This window comes from Ursus arctos, unplaced genomic scaffold, assembly GCF_023065955.2.
Source record: "Ursus arctos isolate Adak ecotype North America unplaced genomic scaffold, UrsArc2.0 scaffold_13, whole genome shotgun sequence".
Lineage (NCBI taxonomy): Eukaryota > Metazoa > Chordata > Mammalia > Carnivora > Ursidae > Ursus > Ursus arctos.
Window position 1 is genome coordinate 9,168,025 of NW_026622797.1, and position 24,527 is coordinate 9,192,551.

The 24,527-nt window shown below is 42.1% G+C and overlaps 1 protein-coding gene and 1 non-coding gene across 6 annotated transcripts in view; both read right to left on the reverse strand.

The window, feature by feature from the left end:
- Positions 1–24,527, reverse strand: part of TULP4 (TUB like protein 4) — a 230,938-nt gene that overhangs the window by 62,300 nt on the left and 144,111 nt on the right. For all 5 annotated transcript variants that reach the window (XM_048225871.2, XM_057310918.1, XM_048225873.2 and 2 more), the window contains 2 exons: positions 19,824–19,952; positions 7,399–7,560 (listed from right to left, as the gene is read on the reverse strand). In XM_048225871.2, coding sequence (XP_048081828.1) covers positions 7,399–7,560; positions 19,824–19,952 — 291 coding nt within the window. The remainder of the gene's footprint in view (positions 1–7,398; positions 7,561–19,823; positions 19,953–24,527) is intronic.
- On the reverse strand, positions 2,231–2,338 carry LOC113259703 (U6 spliceosomal RNA). Its single transcript, XR_003317679.1, has one exon. It is a non-coding gene; the product is annotated as a U6 spliceosomal RNA (small nuclear RNA).

The window sequence follows — 24,527 nt, forward strand, 5'->3', positions numbered from 1 at the left end:
AAAAGTCAAAGAAAACTTGGAGGCTATAGGTCAGGATATCGCTCAGAAAATAGGATAAGCAAAGCAAAGAAACAGGGAGAGAAAAGATATTAAAATCAGATCATCAATCTAAAAGGACAACTCAGTAATAAGATTTCCAGAAAGAGAAAAGAAATACCAAAGAACTCAAAGGATTGCAAAGGGGTTGCTGTGTCCCAGCTAAACATACAACTGTCTTGAAATTTCCAACACCTGGAAGACATGTGCTACCAAGATGAAGGTTCCACCAGGCCACAAAATAAAGGTGATCACAGAAATAGGGGCTCCCAACACCAGGGGAGAGAAGGGAACCAAGGCACAAGGAGCCAGCTGTGCTGCTGGGGCAGGGAGCCAAGGGCCCCGGGAAGGACAGTGCCAGAAAACCACCTCACATTCAGAGGGGATTTCTAATATTGGGAGGGGGGTGGCTGTAGGAATTAATCTGTAATTGGTACACAGACACTAAACAAAAAGTAAGGCAACGTTACTAACTGTGGGCAAAGCCAACAGTGCACGAGGCACGCGATGCAACCCTGGTTTTGTGTGCCCATCATCTGTGAATTGCACTCTGAGCACAGAGTGACCAACTGTGGAGACAAGAGCACGCTGGGAGGCTGGGGATGGAAAGGGGCATTCCAAGAGACCCAGCTTCTCATTTGCCAGGAAGGAAGTTAGTAGAGAACACCTGAGTCCAAAAAATCAAGATCTGACGGAACAAGGCTATCATTCAGAAATATGGAGAGAAACACAAAGAGTTAAAAGTGGTTGCCACTGGCAGCGGGAATCAGGGAGTGGGGGGGATAGCATGGCGAATGAAAAGGTGCCGGTGTTTTGTGTGTTTTTTAAATTTTTCATTATAAGCCTAGTAGTACTATTTGACTTTTAAAAACTACTGCTCTTAAATTTAATAAACAGTAAAAATAAATAGAAAGTTAGAGAGGGACCAGACTGCTATATTTATCTTATAAATTTTTCCTCAAACACAAAATGTAAGACATAATCCCAATTTTGTTACCTAACACAGAAGTGGAGTTGCCCGGGGATCTGGTCTGGGTGCTCCTGGCCCCCTCCTCCCTGAAGCTCCCTCCATCCCCTGCCCTAGGAAGGCAGCTCCACAGAATTCTGTGAGGAACACAGTTGGCAAGCCACGGCTGCAGGCAAAGGGAGATCTTTAAATAACTTCAAAGATTTGAAAAGTCACTCATTCCCTCACTGTTCAGGAACCAGGGAAGAGGCAGCCCAGGGTGGCAGAAGCAGCCACTGACAAGCAGAAGGAACCAGCCAGGGAACAAAGCTGAAGAGGAGGAGCGATGGGTAGCACTTACAAGTCGCCAAGTCCAGCAGCCCCGTTACCGCACGCAAGGTGTGTGAGAGTTGAAATACTTGCATTTACGCTGGTCTGAATGCAACCATCTTTAGCGTTTAAATGTAAATAAATAATCCCTGACACAAAAAGATTTAAGAAGCGGAATCACCAGGCCTTGGTGACGAAGTGGAGGGTGAGGACAAGGAAGAGGGCAAGTTCAGTGCGATTCCCAGGCTGGGTGCAAGTGATCAGCAACCGAGGAGGGGGCAGGAAGGACAGTTGGCAAGCTAAGTTGGGACCAAGCTGGATGCGAGCAGGGTCCAGGCAGCGAGTGCTCAGCGTGAGGGACAAGAGGGACAGATGGCTCGCGCAGCTCGCAGCTTGGGGAGCCTGCATGCTCAGGGGGGAGCTGACAGGCTGTGGCAGTGGGAGAAATTACCCCCAAGGAGAGAAAAAAGGGTTAGACGTCCAACACTGGAGCTCCAGACAAGTGGACCAGGTGAGAACGAGGACTGAGACGGGGGCCCGAGGTGGATGTGTCGGCAAAGGCAGCAGCTGGGCAGGCTTCCAGGAGCAGGGTATGAAGGACAGTACTGGGAAGAGGCAAGACAAAGCTGGAGCAGGGACAGGATTCGGGGGAGAGCAGTGTCCAGAAAGCATGAGGCCTGGATATGCGGCCTGGGGTCACGGATACCTCAGTCAGAGTATGGGGGCTGTGAGGGGGGGAGCAACGTGAAGCCCCATGCTGCTTGGAGAACAGGCCTCACGTGAGGAAAGAGCTCCACAGCTCTGGGGGCCTCGGGAGAGAGACAGGTCTGCCCGAGCAGAAGGCAGGAGCAGCTGGAAAGGCCAACAGGCGAGGACGGAGATCCCTGAAAAGGACCACTGAGTCAGGGAGGAAGTGGCGAGGCCTGGATGAACCGCATGGCATCTACGTGTCATCCTTGTGCAGAGGCGGAGCTGATCTTTTCTGTATCATTCCAGCTTTAGTTTACGTGCTGTTGAAGCGAGCACTGGATGAACCACAGGGCATCTGGTCTGGGCGCTGTGAGTGACAACGGGTGTTGTTGACTTCCCCGAAGTGTACACAGCTTCGATGCCTTGGGATCCCCTTAAAATAAATCCAAACGGTTCAGGTACCCAAACTATGCATGTGCCACACTCTAGGAACTGAGGTGCACAGGGGTACCCGGGAAGAGAAAAGGACAAACCACCAGCCTGAGAAGCAGTTCTCGGCAGACCTCCTTGCGCCCATGGCAGAAGAGTGTTCCTGGGAGCTTTCTTCTTGCAAGGTGTTCTCCCAAGAAGGGCAGGAACTAGAGTTTTCTTCCTGTACTGGTTTAGGTGTGCTCTTTCTTCATCTAACCTAAATTCCTCAGATAGGAGTCAGAGGCTTTTTCCTTCTGTCCCATCTTCCATGGACACAGATCCACCAGCTAGTCACTGTTCTTCTAGGAGTTACACTCGTGTCTACACACAGGGATTATCTGCTGCCATCTCTAACTTTCCTGATGGGAATGCACCTCAAGTTCTCAACAACCTTCTCTGATTCAACGGCTCTCAAAGTGAACAGATATTCACCTAAGACTCAAAGAATGCAGATGGACATGTGTAAATGTATATGTCTCAAAGTACTTTCCTGTATCAAGAGGCATGGTGTTCTCCCAGAACCCTGGAGAACGCAGAGGGAACTAAGCCTTCTCCTCCTGTACACTGTGCTGTGATGCTGGGTGTTCCCTAGAAATGGCCAAAGCTCACTGCTGCATTACTCTTGATCAACTTAGGACCCACAGAAATTTTTTCCCCAGTCATATTTATATTTACTTCTCTGACATTTCCTATTTATATCATTTGCTTTTTCTTCCAAGCCCTACAAAGACTGTTCTATTTATAAATACATCTCGAGTTTATCAAGCTAAATTTATATGTGTCTTTTCTGTGAATTTTCTATTCTTCGAAATATTTTTTGAAGACTCATATTTTTTATGAGGCTGTTAGGACTGAAAGTTTGTATCACTCTCAAAATTCATATGCTATAGCCCGAACCGCTAATACGACAGTATTTGGAGATAGAGCCTGTAAAGAGGTAATTAAGGTTAAATAAGGTCATAAGACTAGGGCCCTAAACCAATAGAATTGGTGTCCTTATATGAAGAGGAAGAGATAACGGGGATGAGCGCACAGAGGAAAGGCCATGTGAGGACACAGGAAGATTGCAGCCACCTGCCAGCCAAGGAGAGAGGCTTCAAGAGCAACCACGCCTGCCAACGTCTGATCTCGAGATTCCATCCTCCAGAACTGTGAGGGATAAATGCCTGATATTTAAGCTCTATGGCCTGTAGAATTCTGTATGGCAGCCCGAGGACACTAAAACAGTCTTTAAGTTCTTGCAACTTAATGGAAGACAAATTTTAGCCCGACATGAAACACATCACTTGAAAAAATTCGCTGTAAGCATAGATGAAATTAAGAACATGCTATGAAAAATAGTTTTGTTTTTACAAAAGTTCCATCAGACTCAGCTCCCCTCCTAGTGAGATAACAAGACCTTATACACCTTTTAATGTGGCTCAGCGTGAATGATATCCTTACCCAAACTGTTTAATCCAAACCTAATCCCAACCTATCTTCCAGATGATAGAAAATACACAGGCTAGAAGTTAAATGATACTATGGGTAAACAATTGTACAAGCCTTGACTGTGGAATATTCTACAAAGTAACCACACTAAACTTGTGAGAAAGGTAATATTAAAAAAAAAGAGAGAGAGAGGAAATTTTTCTAGACTGAAGCTGTAACAATTACTGTACATAACCTGGATCCCCATTCCAAATGACAAAAAAGAAGAAAGAAAAGCCTACAAAACACATTCTTGTAACAATGAGGGAGCTACGAAGGAGCCTGGATACCAGCTAACATCACTGCTCATTTCTTGGGGGTGATGATGTAGGAGAATGATCTTATTCTTATGACAGGCATGTTGAAATATTTTGGACTGATGTACACCATGTCTACAACTTATTTTCAAAAATAGTACTGCAAAAATGTGTGCATGTATGAGGAGCAAGAGAGGGAGAAAGGGAGGCAGGAAGGGGGAGAGGAGGAGAGAGAGCACAAATACAGCAAAGTATCAGTTGCTGAATTTAAGGCACATACATTCTTTCAACTTTTCTGTAATGTTTGAATATCTGCCTAACAGAAAGTTGGGGAAGATGATCCCAGATGTCACCTCTAGACTGTCTAGATCAGGAATCAAAGGGGGAGAGTTCACGCGTGGAATCCTGTGAGCTCCCAACATTCCATGCAAAGTGACAGATATCACCACATATGTATGCGTGCACATTTTTCCAGGAAAAGGGTTCCCAATTTCCACCTGATATTTAAAGTAGTCTATAATCCCCCAAAGGGTACAGAAATCACCCACTCTAAACTGAAGAATATATATGACAAGTAGGAAAATAGCTAGATTCTCAAACTCCCTTATAAAATAGTACAGCTTATTATTTTAAAAAGTTAGGAAACCACCTAAAATCCCATATGATCAGGAGTATCTCAAGATGTGAGGGGGCGGCTTCGTCCTGGATGACGTTTTACTCTATGTTAATGCAGGAGGTTCTCCGAGAGAAGGGAAGAAACGGCCCGAGATGGAGGTGGCTCAGCTTTAAACATCAGTTCCCAATGTTAAGAGCTCAGGGCATTACATTTCAAATTCTCTTCATACTCTTTTCTCATCAATAATTTTCAAACTAAGCAAGAGCTATGAAAGGGTGACAGACAAGGAGGAAGGAATATTATTTTTCCACATCTCAGTTCAAATATGACTGATGGGAGTATGCCAAACATCTCTTCTCTACTTTAAATTCTTATAAGGATCCTCATTGTTTCAGGGGTCTGCAACCTTTTTTAAAGGCAGTGAGTGCAGCACCTTCCTTGAATGACATCCTACCCATGAGCCCCAAATACAGAACCAGTAATAGCAGTCTTTCAGACAGAGGTTGTGGGCCAGGAGACCAAACAGCAGCCAGAGCCACTCTCTGATCCTGCAGACAGGTCTACAGAGCCAAGTCCAAGTGCCTCCGCCTGGCTTTAAAGCTGCAGCCCATCTGCGCTCCGTCACACCCACAACACCATGCTGCCTGCTATCCCAGCAACTCTGCCGGGACACAGCACAAGATGTCTGTGGGCCCCCAGCACCTGAGAGGCAGGGGTCAAGTCCTGCCCACTGTACCCCTGTGCCTGTCACACTCCAGGTATGCTGTCTGTTGGGGACACCGGCAGGCATAGCTCATCAGGGGACTGGGCCAGGAGCCTCCCAGGTTCCATCCCTCAAGGCAAGGGAAGAACGTGAAGCCAAGACTTCCATTCGTAAGTGCTTTCACATCTGTTCGCTCATCTGATCATTACAAGAGCCCCAGGAAACAGGCAGGAAATAATTCACAGCCCCCATCACAGAGGAGGAAACGTGCAGGGAGAGGTGTCTGGGCAAAGCCACTGAATGGGCTGCAGCCGACTTCTCAGAGCAGACTCTAGGGGCAGTAAACACCTGCAAAAACAGGCCACCGTACGTGCAAGTGCTTCTTAAGAGTTACACGCATCTGCTATTGGATACTTAGGAGCCTCAGAGCCATGAAGAAACTTGGGAGTTGCGACTACTTCTTTGTAGCTCTCAAAATAGTAATTTTGAGAAAAAAGAGAAAAAATATTGACTTTTACTTGAAAAAAATGGACACATGGAATGTTTAATGATTAGCGGAAAGCAATTCAGTAAAAAAAAAAAATGAATGAAAAGAAAAAAGATTCAAAAATGAAAGCTATGCTTCCTTTTATACTGCTTGCTTTTACCAATATTAAACACAATCTCTGCTATGAAATGTCCTGGCATTTTATGGATTTTGCTGTGCTTGGAAAACACAAGCTTCATATTTACAAAGGTTTTACCTGGTCAACCTTTTTATTTAAAACATAAATTATCCATATATGATTTTATTAGGTTATATACTATTTTATCATGAAAGTAAAACAGATACATTAAAGAATATTTTAAAATTAGGTTTTAGAAAATGACCCAAAAGCTCATTCCTGTAAAACAACAACCCACCTGTGGCATTTTGTCTCCTTCCAGGTCTTTCTAGCATGTGGATGGGTTTCTTTTGGTTGTTTTATGACATGGTAATCATACCACATACACCATTTCATATCCTGATTTTTTTCCCTCAACATTATATCATAAGAGCTCTTCCAGATTATTACATTGTCTTCATAACCACAACCTACAATTTTCTGAACTACTTATTATATAATCCTTTCAGTGGTAATACCACGGTTTACTTAACCATTCTATTTTTAGACAAGTAGGCTATTGCCGAATTTTTACTACCATAAATAATGCTTTAATGACTATAACTTTTATTTTCTTCCCTTTTGTTTCTTTTAGACAAATTCCTAAAGTATATTACCAGGTCAAAGTGGACAACAATTTTTTAAGACTTTTGACATATTCTGACCAAATTGCTTCCCCAAAGGTCTAGTACACATTATTACCAGCAATGAATAAGAATCCTTTGATTGAACGCTTATCATTGACCAGTATATCATCTGTATCATTTTATTATTTTTCGCTAATAAATGAAACTATATCCTATGTTATTTTGCATTTTTCTCCTGAAAAATGCATACTTTTCCACCATATGAATACTGACCAGTTGAACTTCTTTGGTGAACCTTTATGTCCATTATTCATTTACCAACTATTTATGTAGACTTAAAAGTATCTTTGTATGAATATTTTCTATAGTTAAAATGTTAACTCAATGTTTAACATATTGATGGGAAATAAAATTTCTCCAATCTATGGTTCACGTAAAGTTTTTGTTTTAATTTTTTACCTGGACATATTCATTGTTCTTCAATTCTGTGATTCTCTTAGAGGCTTCTGAGCCGGCTTCCCCCTCCCCCACCTGTTCCCTGTGTGAATGTACACAATTCACTTCCTCCTCAGCTCACATGGTTTTAACATTACACTACTCAGTATTCAAGGGGCTTTATTCATTTATTCATTATTCAAGAGGCTTTACCTGTTGGTCATCAGGAGTCCATATGCCACATGTGATTTGACTTTCCAAGTTGATCTCAGATGACCAGTGTCTTTGTCCGCTGACAGAACCGACCAGGACAAACCCATCTCGATATGAAATAAGTGCTTGAGTCCCATCATGGCTCCATGTGAAATCACTCACCTTTGAGACACACATAGACAAAAGGTGTCAATTTGTCATCTGAAAGGGAAAGCACTTTTATCAAAGGCTACAGTCATTACCTAGCCTTTGGCTAAGAGTCAGATGGCCTTAAAGAAAATATATAAAATATATCATATGTATTATAACACTAATATATAATATAAAAGATATCATTTGAAAAGCAAGTGTCAGTGCAGTGTTAAGTGCTTCACACATATTAATTCTTTAAGCCTTGTTATCATGCCCATTTTATGAAGAAAACAGACACGGAGGGGATAAGTAACTTATCCTTGATCACATATATCTGGTGAACGGCTCACCAAGAATGATCCAGTGTCCTTGCTTTTTGTCATTGTTCTATGGCCTCCCACCTATAGTAACAGATTCTCCATTAGTGTCTCTGGGTCACTTATCAAAATAGTCAAGTTCTCAGTTTCTCATTATACAACTATCTCAATCTTGCTAACAATATTCCCTTAATTAAAATAAAAAAAATTTAACTGGAAAAATCACACATTCTTATCAAATGCGTTTATTGCATTTATTCAAGGAACTACATTTTTAAAATCTTCTATTATTGTAGTGAATTACTTCTATGGATCTCCTCAAATTATACTACCCTTGCATGCCTAGAAGCAGCCCAACCTGGAGGTGAAGACTGCCTTTTACAGACACAGTTGAAGTTGGTTTACTAATGAGTTTACAACTTCTACAGCTGTATTTGTGAGTGACATAAACTTATGATTTCTTTTTTTGTAATGTCTTTGTCTGGATTTATCAAGGTTATGTTGACCTCTCAGAATGCGCTGGAGAATACTTCCTCTTGTTCCATTGCCTGGAAGAATTTGTATAAAATGGGATGACCTGTTGCTTGAAAGTCTGGTATAACATGCCTATAAAACCATCTGGCTCTGAATTTTTTTATGGGAAGATTTTTAACCATTGCTTTGATTTACTTAATAGTGTTTGTACTAGCCAAACTTTAAAGCTTTTTATTTCTTCTTGAGTCAATTCTATTATTCTTTTTTTAAATTTCCAGTTTATGTTAAGTTTTCCAAACTGTTGCCAAGTACTTGCTGATAGTATTTACTATCTTTTTAAAAATCAACTTTACTGAGGTATAATTCACATAAATTAAAATAAAGTTCCCCCTCAGAAGTCAATCCCCTACCCTCACCCTTGGTCCAAGGCAACCAGTGATCTAATTTCTCTCACTAACTGCTTATTCTTGAATTTTACATGAATAGAACTGTAAAATATGTTCACTTTTGTGTATGGCTGCTTTTACTCAGTACAACGGTTTGAGAGTATTCTAAATTCTTGTGTGCATTAGCAGTTCATTCCTTTTCACAGATGAGTAGTATTCCATTATACAAATATATCACAATTTATTTATCCACCCAAATTGCCAGGCATTTAGGTTATCGCCAGTATTTGGCCAATGTAAAATTGCTATGAACATTCACATGCAAGACTTTTTGTAGACACATGGTTTCATTTCTCTTGAGTAAATAAATACCTAAGAGTGGAATTAATTGCTGGATCATATGGTAAGTGTATGTTTAACTGCATAAGAAATCACCAAACTATTTTCCAAAGTGGTTATGCCATTTTATACTCCCAGCAGCAGCATATGAGCGTACCAGCAGGTCCACTCCTCATCAACACTTGGTGTTGTCAGTTTCTTTTATTTTAGCTATTCTAGTAGGTATGTAGTGATAGAACACTGTGCCCTTAATTTGCATTTCTCCAATGTAGCCATGTTGAGCATCATTTCACATGCTTATTGATCATTTGCACATCATCTCTTGGGACATGCCTGTTCAAATCCCTTGCTATGTGTATCTATTCATTCATTCATCATTCATGTTATGTGTATGAATATTCATACAGATGTATATATTATGTCCACATCTTGAGGAACCTCCACACTGTTTTCCGGGGTGTCTGTACCAGTTTGCATTCCTGCCAGTTGTGCAAAAGTGTTCCCCTTTCTCTGCATCCTCCCCAACATCTGTTGTTTCCTGTGTTAAGTGTAGCCATTCTGACAGGTGTGAGGTGATGTCTCATTGCAGTTTTGATTTGTAGTTCCCTGATGATGAGTGATGTTGAGCATCTTTTCATGTGTCTGTTAGCTATCTGTATGTCTTCTTTGGAAAAATGTCTATTCGTATCTTCTGCCCATTTTTAAACTTGATTATTTGTTTTTGGGGGTGTTGAATTTTATAAGTTCTTTATAAATTCTGGATACTAACCCTTTGTCACATATATCATTTGCAAATTATCTTTTCCCATTCTGAAGGATGCCTTTTAGTTTTGTTGATTGTTTCCTCTGCTGTGCATAAGTTTTTTTATCTTGATAAAGTCCCAACAGTTTATTTTTGCTTTTGTTTCCCTTGCCTCAGCAGATGTATGTATAAGAAGTTTCTATGGCCGATGTCAAAGAGGTTACTGCCTGTCTTCTCCTCTAAGATCTTGATGGTTTCCTGTCTCACATTTAGGTCTTTCATCCATTTTGAATTTATTTTTGTGTATGGTATAAGAAAGTAGTTTCGTTTCATTCTTTTGCATGTAGCTGTCCAGTTTTCCCAACACCATTTGTTGAAGAGACGGTCTTTTTTCTTTCCTGGATATTCTTTACTGCTTCATCAAAGATTAGTTAACCATATAGTTGTGGGTTCATTTCTGGGACTTTTATTCTGTTCCACTGATCTATGTGTCTGTTTCTGTGCCAGTACCATACTGTCTTGATCACTACAGCTTTGTAATATAACTTGAAGTCTGGAATTGTGATGCCTCCAGCTTTGCTTTTCTTTTTCAAGACTGCTTTGGCCATTCAGGGTCTTTTGTGGTTCCATACAAATTTTAGGATTGTTTGTTCTAGCTCTGTGAAAAATGCTGGTGGTATTTTGATAGGGATTGCATTAAATGTGTCGATTGTTTTGGGTGGTATAGACATTGTAACAGTATTTGTTCTGATCCATGAGCATGGAATGTTTTCCATTTCTTTGTGTCCTCTTCACTTTCTTTCATCGGTGTTTTATAATTTTCAGAGTACACAGATCTTTTAGTTCTTTGGTTAACTTTATTCCTAAGTATGTTATGGGTTTGGGTGCAATTATAAATGGGATCAATTCCTTGACTTCTCTTTCTGCTGCTTCATTACTGTAGTATAGAAATGCACCAGATTTCTGTATGTTGATTTTGTATCCTGCAACTTTACTGAATTCATGTATCAGTTCTAGCAAATTTGGGGGCGGGGGAGTCCTTTGTGTTTTCTATATAGAGTAGCATCTTGTTTGCAAATAGTGAAAGCTTGACCTCTTCCTTGCCAGTTTGGATGCCTTTTATTTCTTTTTGTTGTCTGATTACTGTGGCTAGGACTTCTAGTACTATGTGAAATAACACTGGTGAGAGTGGACATCCCTGTCTTGTTTGTGACTGCAGAGGAAATGCTCTCAGTTTTTCACCACTGACGAAGATATTAGCTGTGGGTTTTTCGTACATGGCCTTTACGAGGTTGAGGTATCTTCCCTCAATCCCTACTTTGTTGAGGGCTTGTTATTACGAATGGATGTTGTACTTTGTCAAATGCTTCTTCTACATTTATTGAGACGATCATAAGGTTCTTATCCTTTCTATTATTAATGTGGTGTATCACATTGATTGATTTGCGAGTACTGAACCACCCTGGCAGTCCAGGAATAAATCCTACTTGATTTTGAGGAAATGATTCTTTTAATGTACTGTCTGATTTAATTTGTTGAGAATTTTTGCATCTGTGTTCATTAGGGATATTGGCCTGTAGTTCACTTTTTTAGTGGAATCTTTGTCTGGTTTGGGAATCAGGGTAATGCTGGTCTCATAGAATGAGTTTGGAAGCTTTCCTTCCATTTCTATTTTCTGGAAAAGTTTGAGCAGAACAGGTATTAACTCTTCTTTAAATGTTTGGTAGAATTCCCCTGTGAAGCCATCTGCCCCTGGACTTTTGTTTTGTTGGGAGATTTTTGATTACAGGTTCTATTTCTTTGCTGGTTCTCAGTCTAAGTTTTCTATTTCTTCCTGTTTCAGTTTTGGTGGTCTATGTGTTTCCAGAAATTTATCCATTTCTTCCAGATTGTCCAATTTGTTGGCATCTGATTTTTCATTGTATTCTCTTAAAACTGTTTGTATTTCTGTGGTGTTAGTTTTTATTTGTCTTCTCTCATTTGTGATTTTATTTATTTGGGTCCTTCCTCTTTTCTTTTTGTATGTCTGGCTAGTGGTTTATCAATTTTATTAATTTTTTCAAAGAACAAGCTCCTGGTTTCATTGCTTTATTCCACTGTTTTTTGATATCATTTACTTGATATCATTTATTTCTGCTCTAGTCTTTATTATTTCCCTCTGACAGCTTTAGGTTTCATTTGTTTTTCTTTTTCTAGCTCCTTTACGTGTAAGGTTAGGTTGCTTATTTGAGATTTTTCTTGCTTCTTGAGGTAAGCCTATATTGCTATATAGTTCCCTCTTAGGACTGCTTTTGCTGCATCCCAAAGGTTTTGAACCACCATGTTTCATTTTCATTTGTTTCTATGTATTTTTTAAATTTCTTCTTTAATTTCCTGGTTGACTCATTCATTTTTTAGTAGCATGTTGTTCAACCTCCATGAATTTGTGGTCTTTCCAAATTTTTTCTTGTGGCTGACTTCAAGTTTCATAGCGTTGTGGTCAGAAAATATGCATGATATGATCACAATCCTTTTGTACCTGTACCTGCTGAGGCCTGATTTGTGACCTGGTATGTGATCTACTCTGGAGGATATCCCATGTACACTTGAAAAGAATGTATACTCTGCTGTTTTAGGAAGAAATGTTCTGACGATATCTGTTAAGCCCATCTCATCCAGTGTGTCATTCCAAACCACTGCTTCCTTGTTTTTCTGCTTAGGTGATCTGTCCATTGATGTAAATGGGTCATTAAAGTCCCCTACTATTATTGTATTATTATTAATGAGTTCCTTTACGTTTGTTATTGTTTTATATATATTTGGATGCTTCCAAGTTGGGGGCATAAATATTTACAATTATTAGGTCTTCTTGTTGGATAGTCTCCTTTATTGTGATATAGCACCCTTCTTCATCTCTTGTTACAGGCTCTGGTTTAAAATCTAGTTTGTTTGATGTAAGTATTGCTACTCTGGCTCTCTTCTGACTCCTACTTGCATGATAAGTATTTCCCCATCCCCTCACTTTCAACCTGCAAGTATCTTCAGGTCTAAAATGAATCTTTTTTTTTTTTAAGATTTTATTTATTTATTTGAGAGAGAGAGAGAATGAGAAAGACAGACATGAGATGGGGGAGGGTCAGAGGGAGAAGCAGATTCCGTGCTAAGCAGGGAACCCAATGAGGGACTCGATCCTGGGACTCCAGGATCATGACCTGAGCCAAAGGCAGTCGTTCAAGCAACTGAGCCACCCAGGTGCCCTAAAATGAATCTCTTGTAGGTAGCATATAGATGGGTCTTATTTTTTTATGCATTGTGATACCCTGTGTCTTTTGATTGGAGCATTTAGTCCATTTACATTCAGCATAATTATCAACAGATATGTATTTAGTGCTATTTTATTACTTGTTTTTTGTTGTTGTTGTTTCTGAAGATTTTTCTCCGATCCTTTCTAGTCTTTGTCACTTTTGGTCTTTCATTCCCCCTCAAGGAGTCCCCTTTTCATATTTTTTGCAGGGTTGGTTTAGTGGTCACAAACGCCTTTAGTTTTTGTTTGTCCTGGAAACTCTTTATCTGTCCTTCTATTCTGAATGATAGTCTTGGTGGATTGAGATTTTTCCCATTTAGCAGGTTGAATATATCATGCCACTCTGCTCTGGCCTGCAAAGTTTCTGTGGAGAGATCTGCTGCTACCCTTATTGGTCTTTCCTTGTCAGGGATTTCTTTCATCTTGCTGCTTTTTAGGTTTTTTTCTTTATCACTATATTTTGCAAATTTAACTATAATATGTCTTGGTGTTGGCCTGCTTTTGTTGATTTTGATGGGAGTTCTCTATGCCTCCTGGATTTGGACGTCTGTTTCCTTCCCCAGATTAAATTTTCAGCTATGATTTCCTCCAATAAACCTTCTGCCCCCTTTTCTCTCTCTCCTTCTTCTGGGACTCCTATGACATGAATGTTATTAGGTTAGACGGAATCACTGAGTTCCCCAAGTCTACTCTTGTGATCCATAATTTTTCTTTTGCTCAGCTTCATTATTTTCCGTAATTCTATCTTCTATGTCACTTATTTGTCTCTCTACTTCTTCCTTCCTTGTGGTCATGACATCCAGTTGGTTCAGAATCTCAGATACTGCATTTCTCATTTCTGCTTGTTTTTTAGCTCTTTTATCTCTCTGGTAAGGGTCTCCCTGAGGTCGTCCAAGCTTTTCTCAAGCCCAGTATCTTTATGACTGTTGCTTTAAATTCTGCATTAGGCATATTCCTTAAATCTGTTTTGATTAGATCTCTGGCCATGACATTTTCTTGTTCTTTCTTTTGGGATGAAGTCCTCCATCCTGGCATTTTGTCTAGGTCTCTGTCTTCTGCTCTGTGTTAGAAAATCCTGTTACGTTTCCTGCTCCTGAGAGTAATGGCTTTATGAAGAAGAGGTTATATAATGTCCAGGGCCTGGTGCTTCGGGAAGTGTCTCTGGTGTGTGCTGTATGCGCTCTGCTGCTGTGTTTGGCTGCTCTATCCCTCAGGTCAGTCATCTACAGAGGTTCTCCTTGTCTGCAATGGACAGTGTTCGGACTTTGGCCAGAGTGTGGTGAGTTTTAAGTAGGTGTACTCTGGTCTGCTTGTTAAATGAGACCAGATGCTACTTCCAATAGAAAAGAAGCCTTCCAGAACTCTACGATTGGTAGACATGGTGTGTGTCGGGGTTTCTGCTGGTCTTCTGGAGAAGCGGCCCACTGTGCTGGTCATTAGGCACACTTGGCCAAGAAAAGCAGTACCATCACAGTGGAAGGGTGGGGGCGGGGGGCAGGGCTTGGCGTTAGCAGGTTAGTCAGCCAGTGTTGGCACTGTGCTGTTTACTGAGGTTCATTTATGCAGGGGGCAGGAGAGGGGAATGGCACCAGCCACCTGCTTTGTCCTGGGAGAGGGGAGTCTGTACTTGCTGCTCTCAGGGAAATCCTCCCAGAACAGCAAATAATTTTCTCTCATGTGTCCATGTTTTTCATATCGCTGTTTTCACACTGTCTCTGGGATGCCTGCCTGCCTGCCTAGAGCAGCGTAGTGCACTTTGGGCTCTATTCCAGTCAAGCTGGCTGACTTTTAAAACTCCAAACTTTAGGGACCTGGTGTAATGGGGACCTGCACTGGTCTTCTGGTGGAGGGTCTCACTGTGCTGGGATGATGCGGGTTTGACCCAGAAAGGCAGTCACACCAGAGCGGGTGGGGAGGGCAGGGCAGGCCAAGGCATCTGGAGCAAAGCAGGCTAAAGAGCCAGTGTCCAGGTTAGCCTCAGGAGGTGTCTCTGAACCTATGCTGAGGGGCAGGGGAGGAAAATGGCAACCACTGGCTCTTTTTGTCCCAGAGAGGCAATGCCACCTCTCACAGAGGCACTCTAAGAAGAGAGAACAGTCTCTCCCTGTGTGTCTTAGGTGAGCCTCAGATCCTGCCATCTGCCTCGGGTTACCTGCCTGCCTTCTCTCCAGGAGTAGGGCATCACCCTCAGGGCTCTATGCCAGCCATGCCATGACCTCTAAAACTCCAGTCTTTGAGCCCCATTGATTGCAAAAAATCATGAAAATCAGACTTTCTCATTTTCCCAGCCAATGGCTTTGGGGAAGCATTCTCTTTGTACAATCCCATGCACTCCTCTCTCTCCCACCTTTCTCTGTGACCAGGGCTCCCTCCCTTCCACAGCACCAGCAATCTGTTTCTCCTCCAAACCACATCTCCACACGTCTATCTTCCTTGATGTGGCCTCTTTTCTCCCTTCAGTTGTACAGTTTGTTCTGTCAGTTCTCAGGCTGATTTCTTGGGTATTCAAAATAATTTGAATGGTAATTATTTAGCTGTGTTCGAGGGACAAGGCAAGCCTAGGGTCCTCCTACTACGCCACCATCTTAGCTTGACCCCCCTTCTATCTGTACTGTATTTGTTGGAAAAAACCCATGTGTAATTGGACCCGTGCAGTTCAAACTGCAGCTGTTCAAGGGTCAACTGTATGTACAAATAGCAAATCATTATGCTGTACACCTGAAACTAATATAATGTTATGTATCAATTACATCTCAATAAAAAAAGGCTATTGTTTCCCCCACTGAATTACCTTTTAATTACCTTTGATTACCTGGTAATCTCTATAGTTATGCCTACCTTTTCATTCATAAAACTGTTTTAGGTTGCTTTTACTTGTAAATGTTTAACTTTCTTTAAAATCGGTGACATTACTGGATATATCACATTTCAGATAAAAATAAACTAAATGGACAAATACCAAAAGGACATGAACATTTGCTGTTTTCCCAGCAGGGGTTACAGGTTTGTATTCAGTGGTTAGCATGTCTCCACCGTGACAATGGCACAGATTTGTCACATAGCTCTTCAACAGCTGGTCTGAGGTTACAGAAAAAAGTTGTTTGCTTAGTAGGGTAAACTCAAAGCCTTGGTTTTTCTGACCCTATGTTTCAACTAATTACACTATTTAGTTTTTCTTAAGAAACTTAAAAACATTTTTTAGACATAACACATTAATTCTGCAATAAAATTTAAAGTCTTTTCATTTTGCAAAAGTAATGCTACTTATTTACATGCATTCTAACCCATTTATCTTGGAAGAGATTTGTACTAAAAAGAAAAACATGCTAGTAGAGGGTGAGAGGGTGGAACGGTATGGCCAGTAAAAAGAAGCTTCCCCAAGACACCACCAGTCATGCAGTCAGAGAAAATGATAACAAAGGATGTTTCCATGAACTCACTGGGTTTATTAAATTAGGTCAGCGCAGAGTGATAAGAATATACGACAACTGGAAAAACAAGAACAAGGAACTGATAACCGGTGCTGTAAAGAAAATAAGCAGGAAGCCCTTTCAGTGGCAGAGGCTGTGTGCTCCTGCCTCACTGAGCATGGTGTCAGACGTGGATTAATTGCGTCTGAGCACCAGCCTTGTCAGACCTCGGCCCGAGGCAGCGTTCATCACAACGGCCAATGCCGGTGCGGGGCACAACCATCCTTGGTGACTAATCTTACACAATAACGCATGCACTGTTCCAGACTCACTTTTGAAATAATCATTTCCCGAAAAAGAAACCGTTAAAGCATCACTTAGCTTTGGCCAAATGTTTGATTCCTTTTCTGACAGTGCAAGTCATGCTGGGTAACACGGATCACCTGTCACTTCCTCTAAAAAGTATTATTTTTCTCTGAGTAGATTTTAAGAATCCTCCTCGTCCAAGCCACAAAACTGTCCTTGCTCCTACCAGGTACTGTTTCAGGGGCACAGACAGCCACTACTTCTTCAACCAATGAGTCATCTTCTCCAGGGCATGACGTTTCTTTAGTCAGGTAAGCTCTGATGCCAACACAACTCTAAGCAACCAAACCCTCCTGCGAAAGACGTGGTTACTGCCGACAACTGCTCAATGGGCTTCAGGTGTGCAGAATCAGAGTTCCAACAACTCAAAATTATATGACAATCTAGAGGAGACCACAGATACAGTGATTACTGTTTTGAACATGGCAGGGATAGGCATTTGTGAGATTCTAGGTGCTACCAGGTGTTCTATGGTCCATGTAAGTTCATTCACTTCCAGGTCTGAATTCATCCTCTCTTTCTTGTTTCTAAAATGCTTTTTTGTGCCAAATTCTCAATGAAAAGAAAAGCTAAGGGATATGGTGATAGTGGAAACCACACAGCTGCTATATGGAGACGACAGAAGGTTCCATCCTCAGACAGGCTGCTGTCAGGAGAAAACAGGGTGGTGGTGGCAACACTTGGCTGGTGGGGCTGGCCTCTCCAACAGTACTGAAGTCTGAGCTCTTCTGGATATACTATGAATACATGCATTTCTGCTAAAAGAAAAAAAAGTGTCTTGTCTGGGAAGAGGACAATGTGACAGAGTGTTCTGGACTCAAACCTGGCCTCAAATTCTGCTCTACCACCCAAGAAGTTCCCTGGGCAACTTACTCAGCCTCCCTGACCAGGGTTTGTTCCTTCCATTAACTGAGAATGGCACCTGCCCATTAGGGTTCCTGTGGGGACTGAGAGACAACACATGAAAATGACAAGCACTTAGTCGGAGTTTGTCCTAGCTCCTCTTTGTGGTCTTTCTCAGAGCAATGCTTCAGAGACCTTTAGTCGTCCTAAGTCGGAAGACACGTCTGACTCAATCACTGGACCTATGGAAGTGAGTTCACACTCTGGTGGATGGAAGAATTAGAGCATTTTAGAGACCCTTACAGACGAATTCAGAGAAGTCTCCACTTCACAGAAAGCCACAAAGTGTTGCTGCCTCAAGGCCTGAAGATAATCTTGGTGATGACATTATGACTACTATTTCTTTTAAAGATTTTATTTATTTTAGAGAGAGAGAAAGAGAGAGAGAGTGTGCACATGAATGCAAGTTGGGGGAGGAGCAGAGGGAGAGAATCTCAGCAGACTCCCCAGTGAGCACAGAGCCCAATGCGTAGCCCAGCCTCCCAACCCTGAGACCACAACCTGAGCCAAAACCAAGAGTCAGATGCACAACCAACTGAGCCACCCAGGCGCCCAAACATTATGGCTGCTATTTAAGGGCAGGTACATTCTGGGGTCAGGGGTACGAGGTCGTAGTGCCTCATAATACTACAGGCACTAGAGCAATACGTGGTGACTGCTCTCATGTACAGTGTCCAAAGTACTTTCTACACTTAATCTTATTTAATCATCCTAGTGATCCTCTGAGGCAGGTAGCCTCAGAGTCCCTATACTACAGATAAGAAGACTGAGGCACAGAGAATAAGTATCTTCTATTAAGAAATCACGGAGTGTGGTCTGACTCCGGAGCTCATGCTCTTGACCACAGTGGTGTCTACCCTCCAGGCAGCATGAACTTCTCATGGTCATGGGGATCTCCACATCTGTGGCTCTATTTCAAGACAGCTGACTAGTAGTCAACAGGGTAGGTTCTATCTCTTCCTCTTCTCACTCCATGGGGGTATACAGGAAACAGATGAGGCCTTTTCAGAGTCAGTCAAAATTATCACATTTACTCTACCAAATACATGAACTCACACAAAAGAAAATGTTCTATTTTACCTAGAGGTAGATACTTCTGTGATGACAACTTGCAAAAGCCCTTAGTGTAATAGGGACTGCTAATGGTATCTTTGTTCCTTGCAATTCTGTGTCACTTCACTGGTTGTATCTTTAACCTTGGAGAGCTCATAGCTTATTTAAGCAACAGATGGCAGAAAAGAGGGTGAGAATCCATTTCCTGAGAAATGTATAGAAAGGCAGACACAGGAAAACCATCCCTGGAGTGGTAAAACAGTCTAAGACAGCCCTCACGGAAAAAAGTCCCCTGAGGACTTGGTTCTGAAGCCAGAGTTCTGTCAAATCCCTGGGATGGGACCTGTGTCCCTAAGTATAGGAGATGAGAGGAGGAGCTCCATACAGCCCATCGTCACAGGGGGAGGAGGGAAGAGCCAGATCTGTACCATAAACCAGAAGAATCTCTGGAGCAGGTTTAAAAATAGCATAGCTCAGCAGGGAGTCCCTGAGCGCCTGTTTTCCTCAGAGCAGAGACAAATTTGTATCAGAAAGGAAGAGCGGAGGGATGACAACAGGTGGCCACGCTAATTGAAACCTGACAGAAGAGAGTGTTAAAAACTCAGCTTGACGAGTAGGTTGTGGGAACAGTTCGTGTGGAGCTCCCTGCGAGAGAACTATGAAGATTACAACTCAGGGAAAGTACCTTTCAAAGGGAGCAAAAAAGTGATATGCCATAAGCACTTCAGAGGATCCAAATTTAACATGTAATCACAACAATGAATGGTAAAAAATGATTTCACAGATTTAATTAAAGCTTTAAACTTGGAGAGTTCTCACAACAGCAGAATAGTTGAATAGAGAAGTATGATCTTTCCCTTTTTACCAAGTGATATATTCAAGAGGATTGAAAAGCAGGATTCTACTTTTATTTATTTCTACTCCACCTGTTTCTGGAAGGACCTTCCATTTGCCCTGGAATACGTGCTCTGCATTCTCTCTCCAGCAATGTCTCACTGGAAGAGACTCCTGCCCACTCACCTGAGCCCCTCGGTCGTTGACTAATTCCACAGACCACCTCCCTTCGTACTGAATCCACACAAATATCCCTCCATCTGCGTCACACGTGGCCAGCTTCTGGTATGGCTCATTCCACCTCACCAGCACAACCTAGAAAATAACCAAGAAGATATTTACCACAGGGAATGAAGCAGTGGGCCAGGAGTATGTCTCTGAAAAGATGAGAGTTCAGAACTAAACAGAAGGCATTGTCAAAGGGAATGAATGGCTGAGGGCAGGTGTGGGGATTAGCAGAGGGGACAGGGCACAACCCACAGGTGGCAGAATCACAGGGAACTAGAACCCCATGACAAGGCCTCCTGACAAATGGCAGACACCTAAGCAAACAATAAACTGTGGCACAAAAATGCTCATTGCCAAAAAAAGAGAGGAAGCCCTGCCTCTCACAAGTGCAGGAACAGTTCAGCATCTAAACAACTTAGAAAAAATACAGTTGATACGTATGTCTAAGCTATTTAGTACTTACCGCAGAGGAAATATGAAGAAATTATATGCTTCAAAATTTGTGAGTATAACAACTTAATTTTTTAATTTGAAAAATTCTGATCCTAGACAAATCACTCTCATCTTTCTCAACTATCACTCCCTCATCCAAGAGGTGGACCCCTAGTAGGTGGTCTGTGGGATTAGGTAAATGCCCAAGGAGCCTGAGGGCAGGGCTCACAGAGCCCAATAAAATCTGTAAGTACACAGGGCTATGAAGTGGTCCTGGGAGCCCACGAACCACAAAACCAATACCCTGCCTTCACTGTGGGAAACGTTCCCCAAGTACCTGACTGGCCTATGTCGGCGATCCTGAGGAATTCATTCATTCAGTCAGACATTTGGTTTGTACTTACTAGGTTCACACTGTGTGACACTACATGACCAATGCCCAGACAGAGAACACCAGACCGCACACTTGGGAAGCTGAAAGTCCATCTGGGAGACAGAACGTCCACGGATGCACAGACGTATACTAGCGCGTGTCAGTCAAACAAGCACTGTCATTAACAAGCCAGGGCACAGCGGCTGTGCATAAGAAAGATCTGAATCCCGACCCCCCCGCAGGACTTCACTTCATAACCGTGATGAACATGCAGCCCCAGTGTCAAGTGTCTCCATGTTCTGAAACAGCAAGCGAGTAAGGCCAAGGACAGATTGTCAAGGACCTCTGCAATGGCCAGACCCCTCCTCAAGCCCACCTGCGTCCAAACCACAGACTAACACAAAAGTCCTGTCGCTTCTCAAACCTGTGCCAAGGGCGCACCTGATCTTAAGTCTTTCAGTTGATTTTCAGGTACCAGAGAGCTGGACAGGCCCCAGCCTTGGTCTGCCACACATGGTGGCACCAGCATTTGTTGCAAGATGCATAATAAAATCCAAGAGGAAACTATGACCCCCTTGAAATGTAAGGATATTGTAGCTCTTTTTTAAAACTCTGCAAAAAATCAAAAACAGCTGTGAGCTGCAATCCCTTGAGACCCGGCAATCACCAGACAAATCTCACCTCGTTGATGGCTCCCCTGCCAAAGTCCGCTTTCAAGGATGCAGACGCTAACCACGCCCTCAGCAGCCCCAACCGCTCTCTCTCCGCGGGACCTGCTGCCTCACTCTGGTCACAGCTCTGCAAGTGTAGCACCTACACCATCCTCCCTAACTATTGGTTTACACGCACGCCTCCCCGCTGAGCTGTGCATCCGAGGAAAGGGACAGAGGCAGGCTCATCTTTGAATACTGACACACAGTAATTCTGAGTGTATTGTGCCAAAGAGTAACATATAATTAGAAGTTACGACCCTTATTCAATTATACCTTTGAACCATAAAAGGTTATTGAAAACTACATCCAAAAGTTATTTTCAATGCCCAAAGGCATTTTAACGACAGCCAACACTGAGGCTGCCTCCCTACTATGAGCTGTAGGTGCTGAGGATAGAGATTAAGACGTCTTTGCACTCGTGGAGTTCAGTTCACCCAACAGACGTAATCTAGGGCTCTAAATACAGTTACAGAGTTGTGAACATACACAGAAGGGGGCCTCAACACAGGTGGATTGGGGGGGAAACAAACCCAGATTCATTTTAAGTCCAGTTTTTTAAATTCTCTATTTAAAAAATAAATAAAAATAAAATTCTCTATTTAAACTACTGATCTAATTTTAAAAAAAAACAGTAACATCATCAACAACAAAAGTCTTTAGATGACACCGAATGTGTCATAAAGTTTAGAATTTCCAAACAGTCAATCGAGGCCAACTTCATAAACTTCTTTCAGATCCAGCGATGACCTGGCCCGAGCACTGCAATCCACAAACGTGCATGCTGCTACAATTTGGTCCTTAAAGACACACACTCATTGTTAAAACCCACCATCACTCACGTACTTCAGAATGGCCACCACAGGATGGAATATGACAAATAAGTGCATGATATTCACAACTGATCAGTTTTTAAATTATTTCCTTAAGTTAACACAGAGCCCATTCGTCTGCTATGACCTTCCCCATAGATAACATTTGATGACGACGTGTCGTATTTTAGAAAATAAAGGTTGGTCACATTTTCTATACTTTTGCGTTTCTGCCCTGAATATCCATTGCCAGGTACGGCTGAATATTAGGTTAAGATCAATAACAAAACCCCTCTTCTTCATGAAAACAGCCGTGGAGTCACAGCATGACACAGACACAAAAGGGCAAAGGCAAAAAAATTTTAGTTATTTTTCACTTTAAAGATTCCTTGGTCTTACGATACCACGGTAGTAGTTGTTGAATAAATAAAGGGTTCACAGACTCAGTTTCACCTCTAGATCAGCGCAAATGCAGCAGTGGATGGGAATGCTGTCCCCATCCACACACCTTCGCTGTTAGTTCTAACCAGTGTAGCTGAGTAGGTGGGTAGCTCCCCCAAAGTAGAGAAAGAAATCTTTCCAATGATTCTTGGTTTAAAAATAAAGTCAAACTGCTAATGTTGTTTCCCTGGATTAGAATTCTCATTTCCTCTCTCGTCTACAACTCATAGCTGCCCGCCTTATCTCCCAGCAGCTTATTTCCTGTTCTCCAAATCCTTCCAGTCTAGTTGGCAACGTCAGGACATACCAGAGTGCTGAGAAACTACCAACCAGGGGTCCAGTCGCCCACATTACATGGCAGGGTGCTCAGCCTCTGCCAGGCATTCTAAAGCAGAGCTCCCCTTCTCTTTGGAAAGGAAACGGGGCTCCAGTTTAATCTGGGCACAAAAGAACTTGGGTGTTGCGGGCACTAGCTGAAGGGTGTGTTCTACTAAAAAGTAGGAAGATAAGCTAAATATTGACGCAGGTCTTTGATTATTCAAAAAAATGCCAACCTGTCACTCTCTCCAATGTTAGATGAACATTCTATCATTTTATGGTTGTTATTAATAAATACTTATTGAGGACTATTAAAAGTATAGAAATCTACATTAAAAATATAGGGCAGGTCTGCTGAAAGTCTATCTGGGATGTAATCTAATGCTCTAAATAAGCCACCTCATTTCCTACACCCCATCTATTTTTAGGGAAAACAAACAAGTGTCAGTTAACCCATCTCAAGGAGGTTCATCTTTTCAGGCAGAAACCTTTTAAGTGGTGTTGGGAGAAACAAATATAATTATATTTTATAGAAATATACGGGAAACCACCTCAGTGAATGACCAGTATCACCAATGTTTGGAAGTATTTTTCTAAATTTACAAAGAATGTAATTTGAGTGAATCCTCAATACAAATAGCTCAAGTAATAAATACCTGTGATTCTCACCGTTCAGTTTTTCTTATTCTGTAATTTTTGTTAAGTGAAACAGAAATAAGTTCAATTGTGCCAGCTTAAGTTTAGATACATTTAGTAAAACAAAATGAGTTTTAGAAATGATATGAATTTTAGATACACTTAGTCATTCTAACAAAGAAGCAAAAGTATCTTGAAATGGAAGCTGGAAGAAACCCCACATGCACGGCGGTCTCCCAGACTGACGCCCAGCAGCACAAAGGGCCGGGCAGTGCTCTGGGGGGCGTGCAGGCTCTGGACCGGAGTCCTGGCCTTGCCACTCACCAGAGCAACTTGCTGACTGGCTTGGGGTCTTCTGCCCATGAGGCCACAGCAGCACATCCTTCTAATGTGTGCGAGGAGTATGCTGAGATAGGAACTTAGCGTGGCTCCAGGCACACAGCAAACATCTAATCAGTGAGAGCTCCATGTTATTCAAGTGTGAGCTAAAACTTCCAGAATATAGAGACTAGTTCAGCACAGTATTTACTCTTCTTTGATAGAAGATAAATGGTTGGAAAGTCAGTCCCTCTTCCCAGGACCACCTCCTGCTGCTTGCACTCCCCACCCACTTCTGTACCTAAAAAGTCACCACCGCCACACACTTCTTAGCCCCTTTGGCCTAAGATACCCCTCTGCCCTTTGACCCTGGTGGTAAGGCCTTCCCTGACATTCCAACCACTCCCTCTTGCCACTACCCCAGTACCTTCCACACTGTTCACACCCTGCATTTACTCCCTCAAACATCTCGTTCCTCATCACCTGAGAACTTTGCTTTCATGTTCCTGGAGCCCAGCACTGTGTCAGGCACACAGTAGGCATTCCACAAATCTTTCTAAACTGAACTATTTCTGAATGAGGATTAGCCACATTTCTGTTGAATTTTAGAATATTCTCTCTC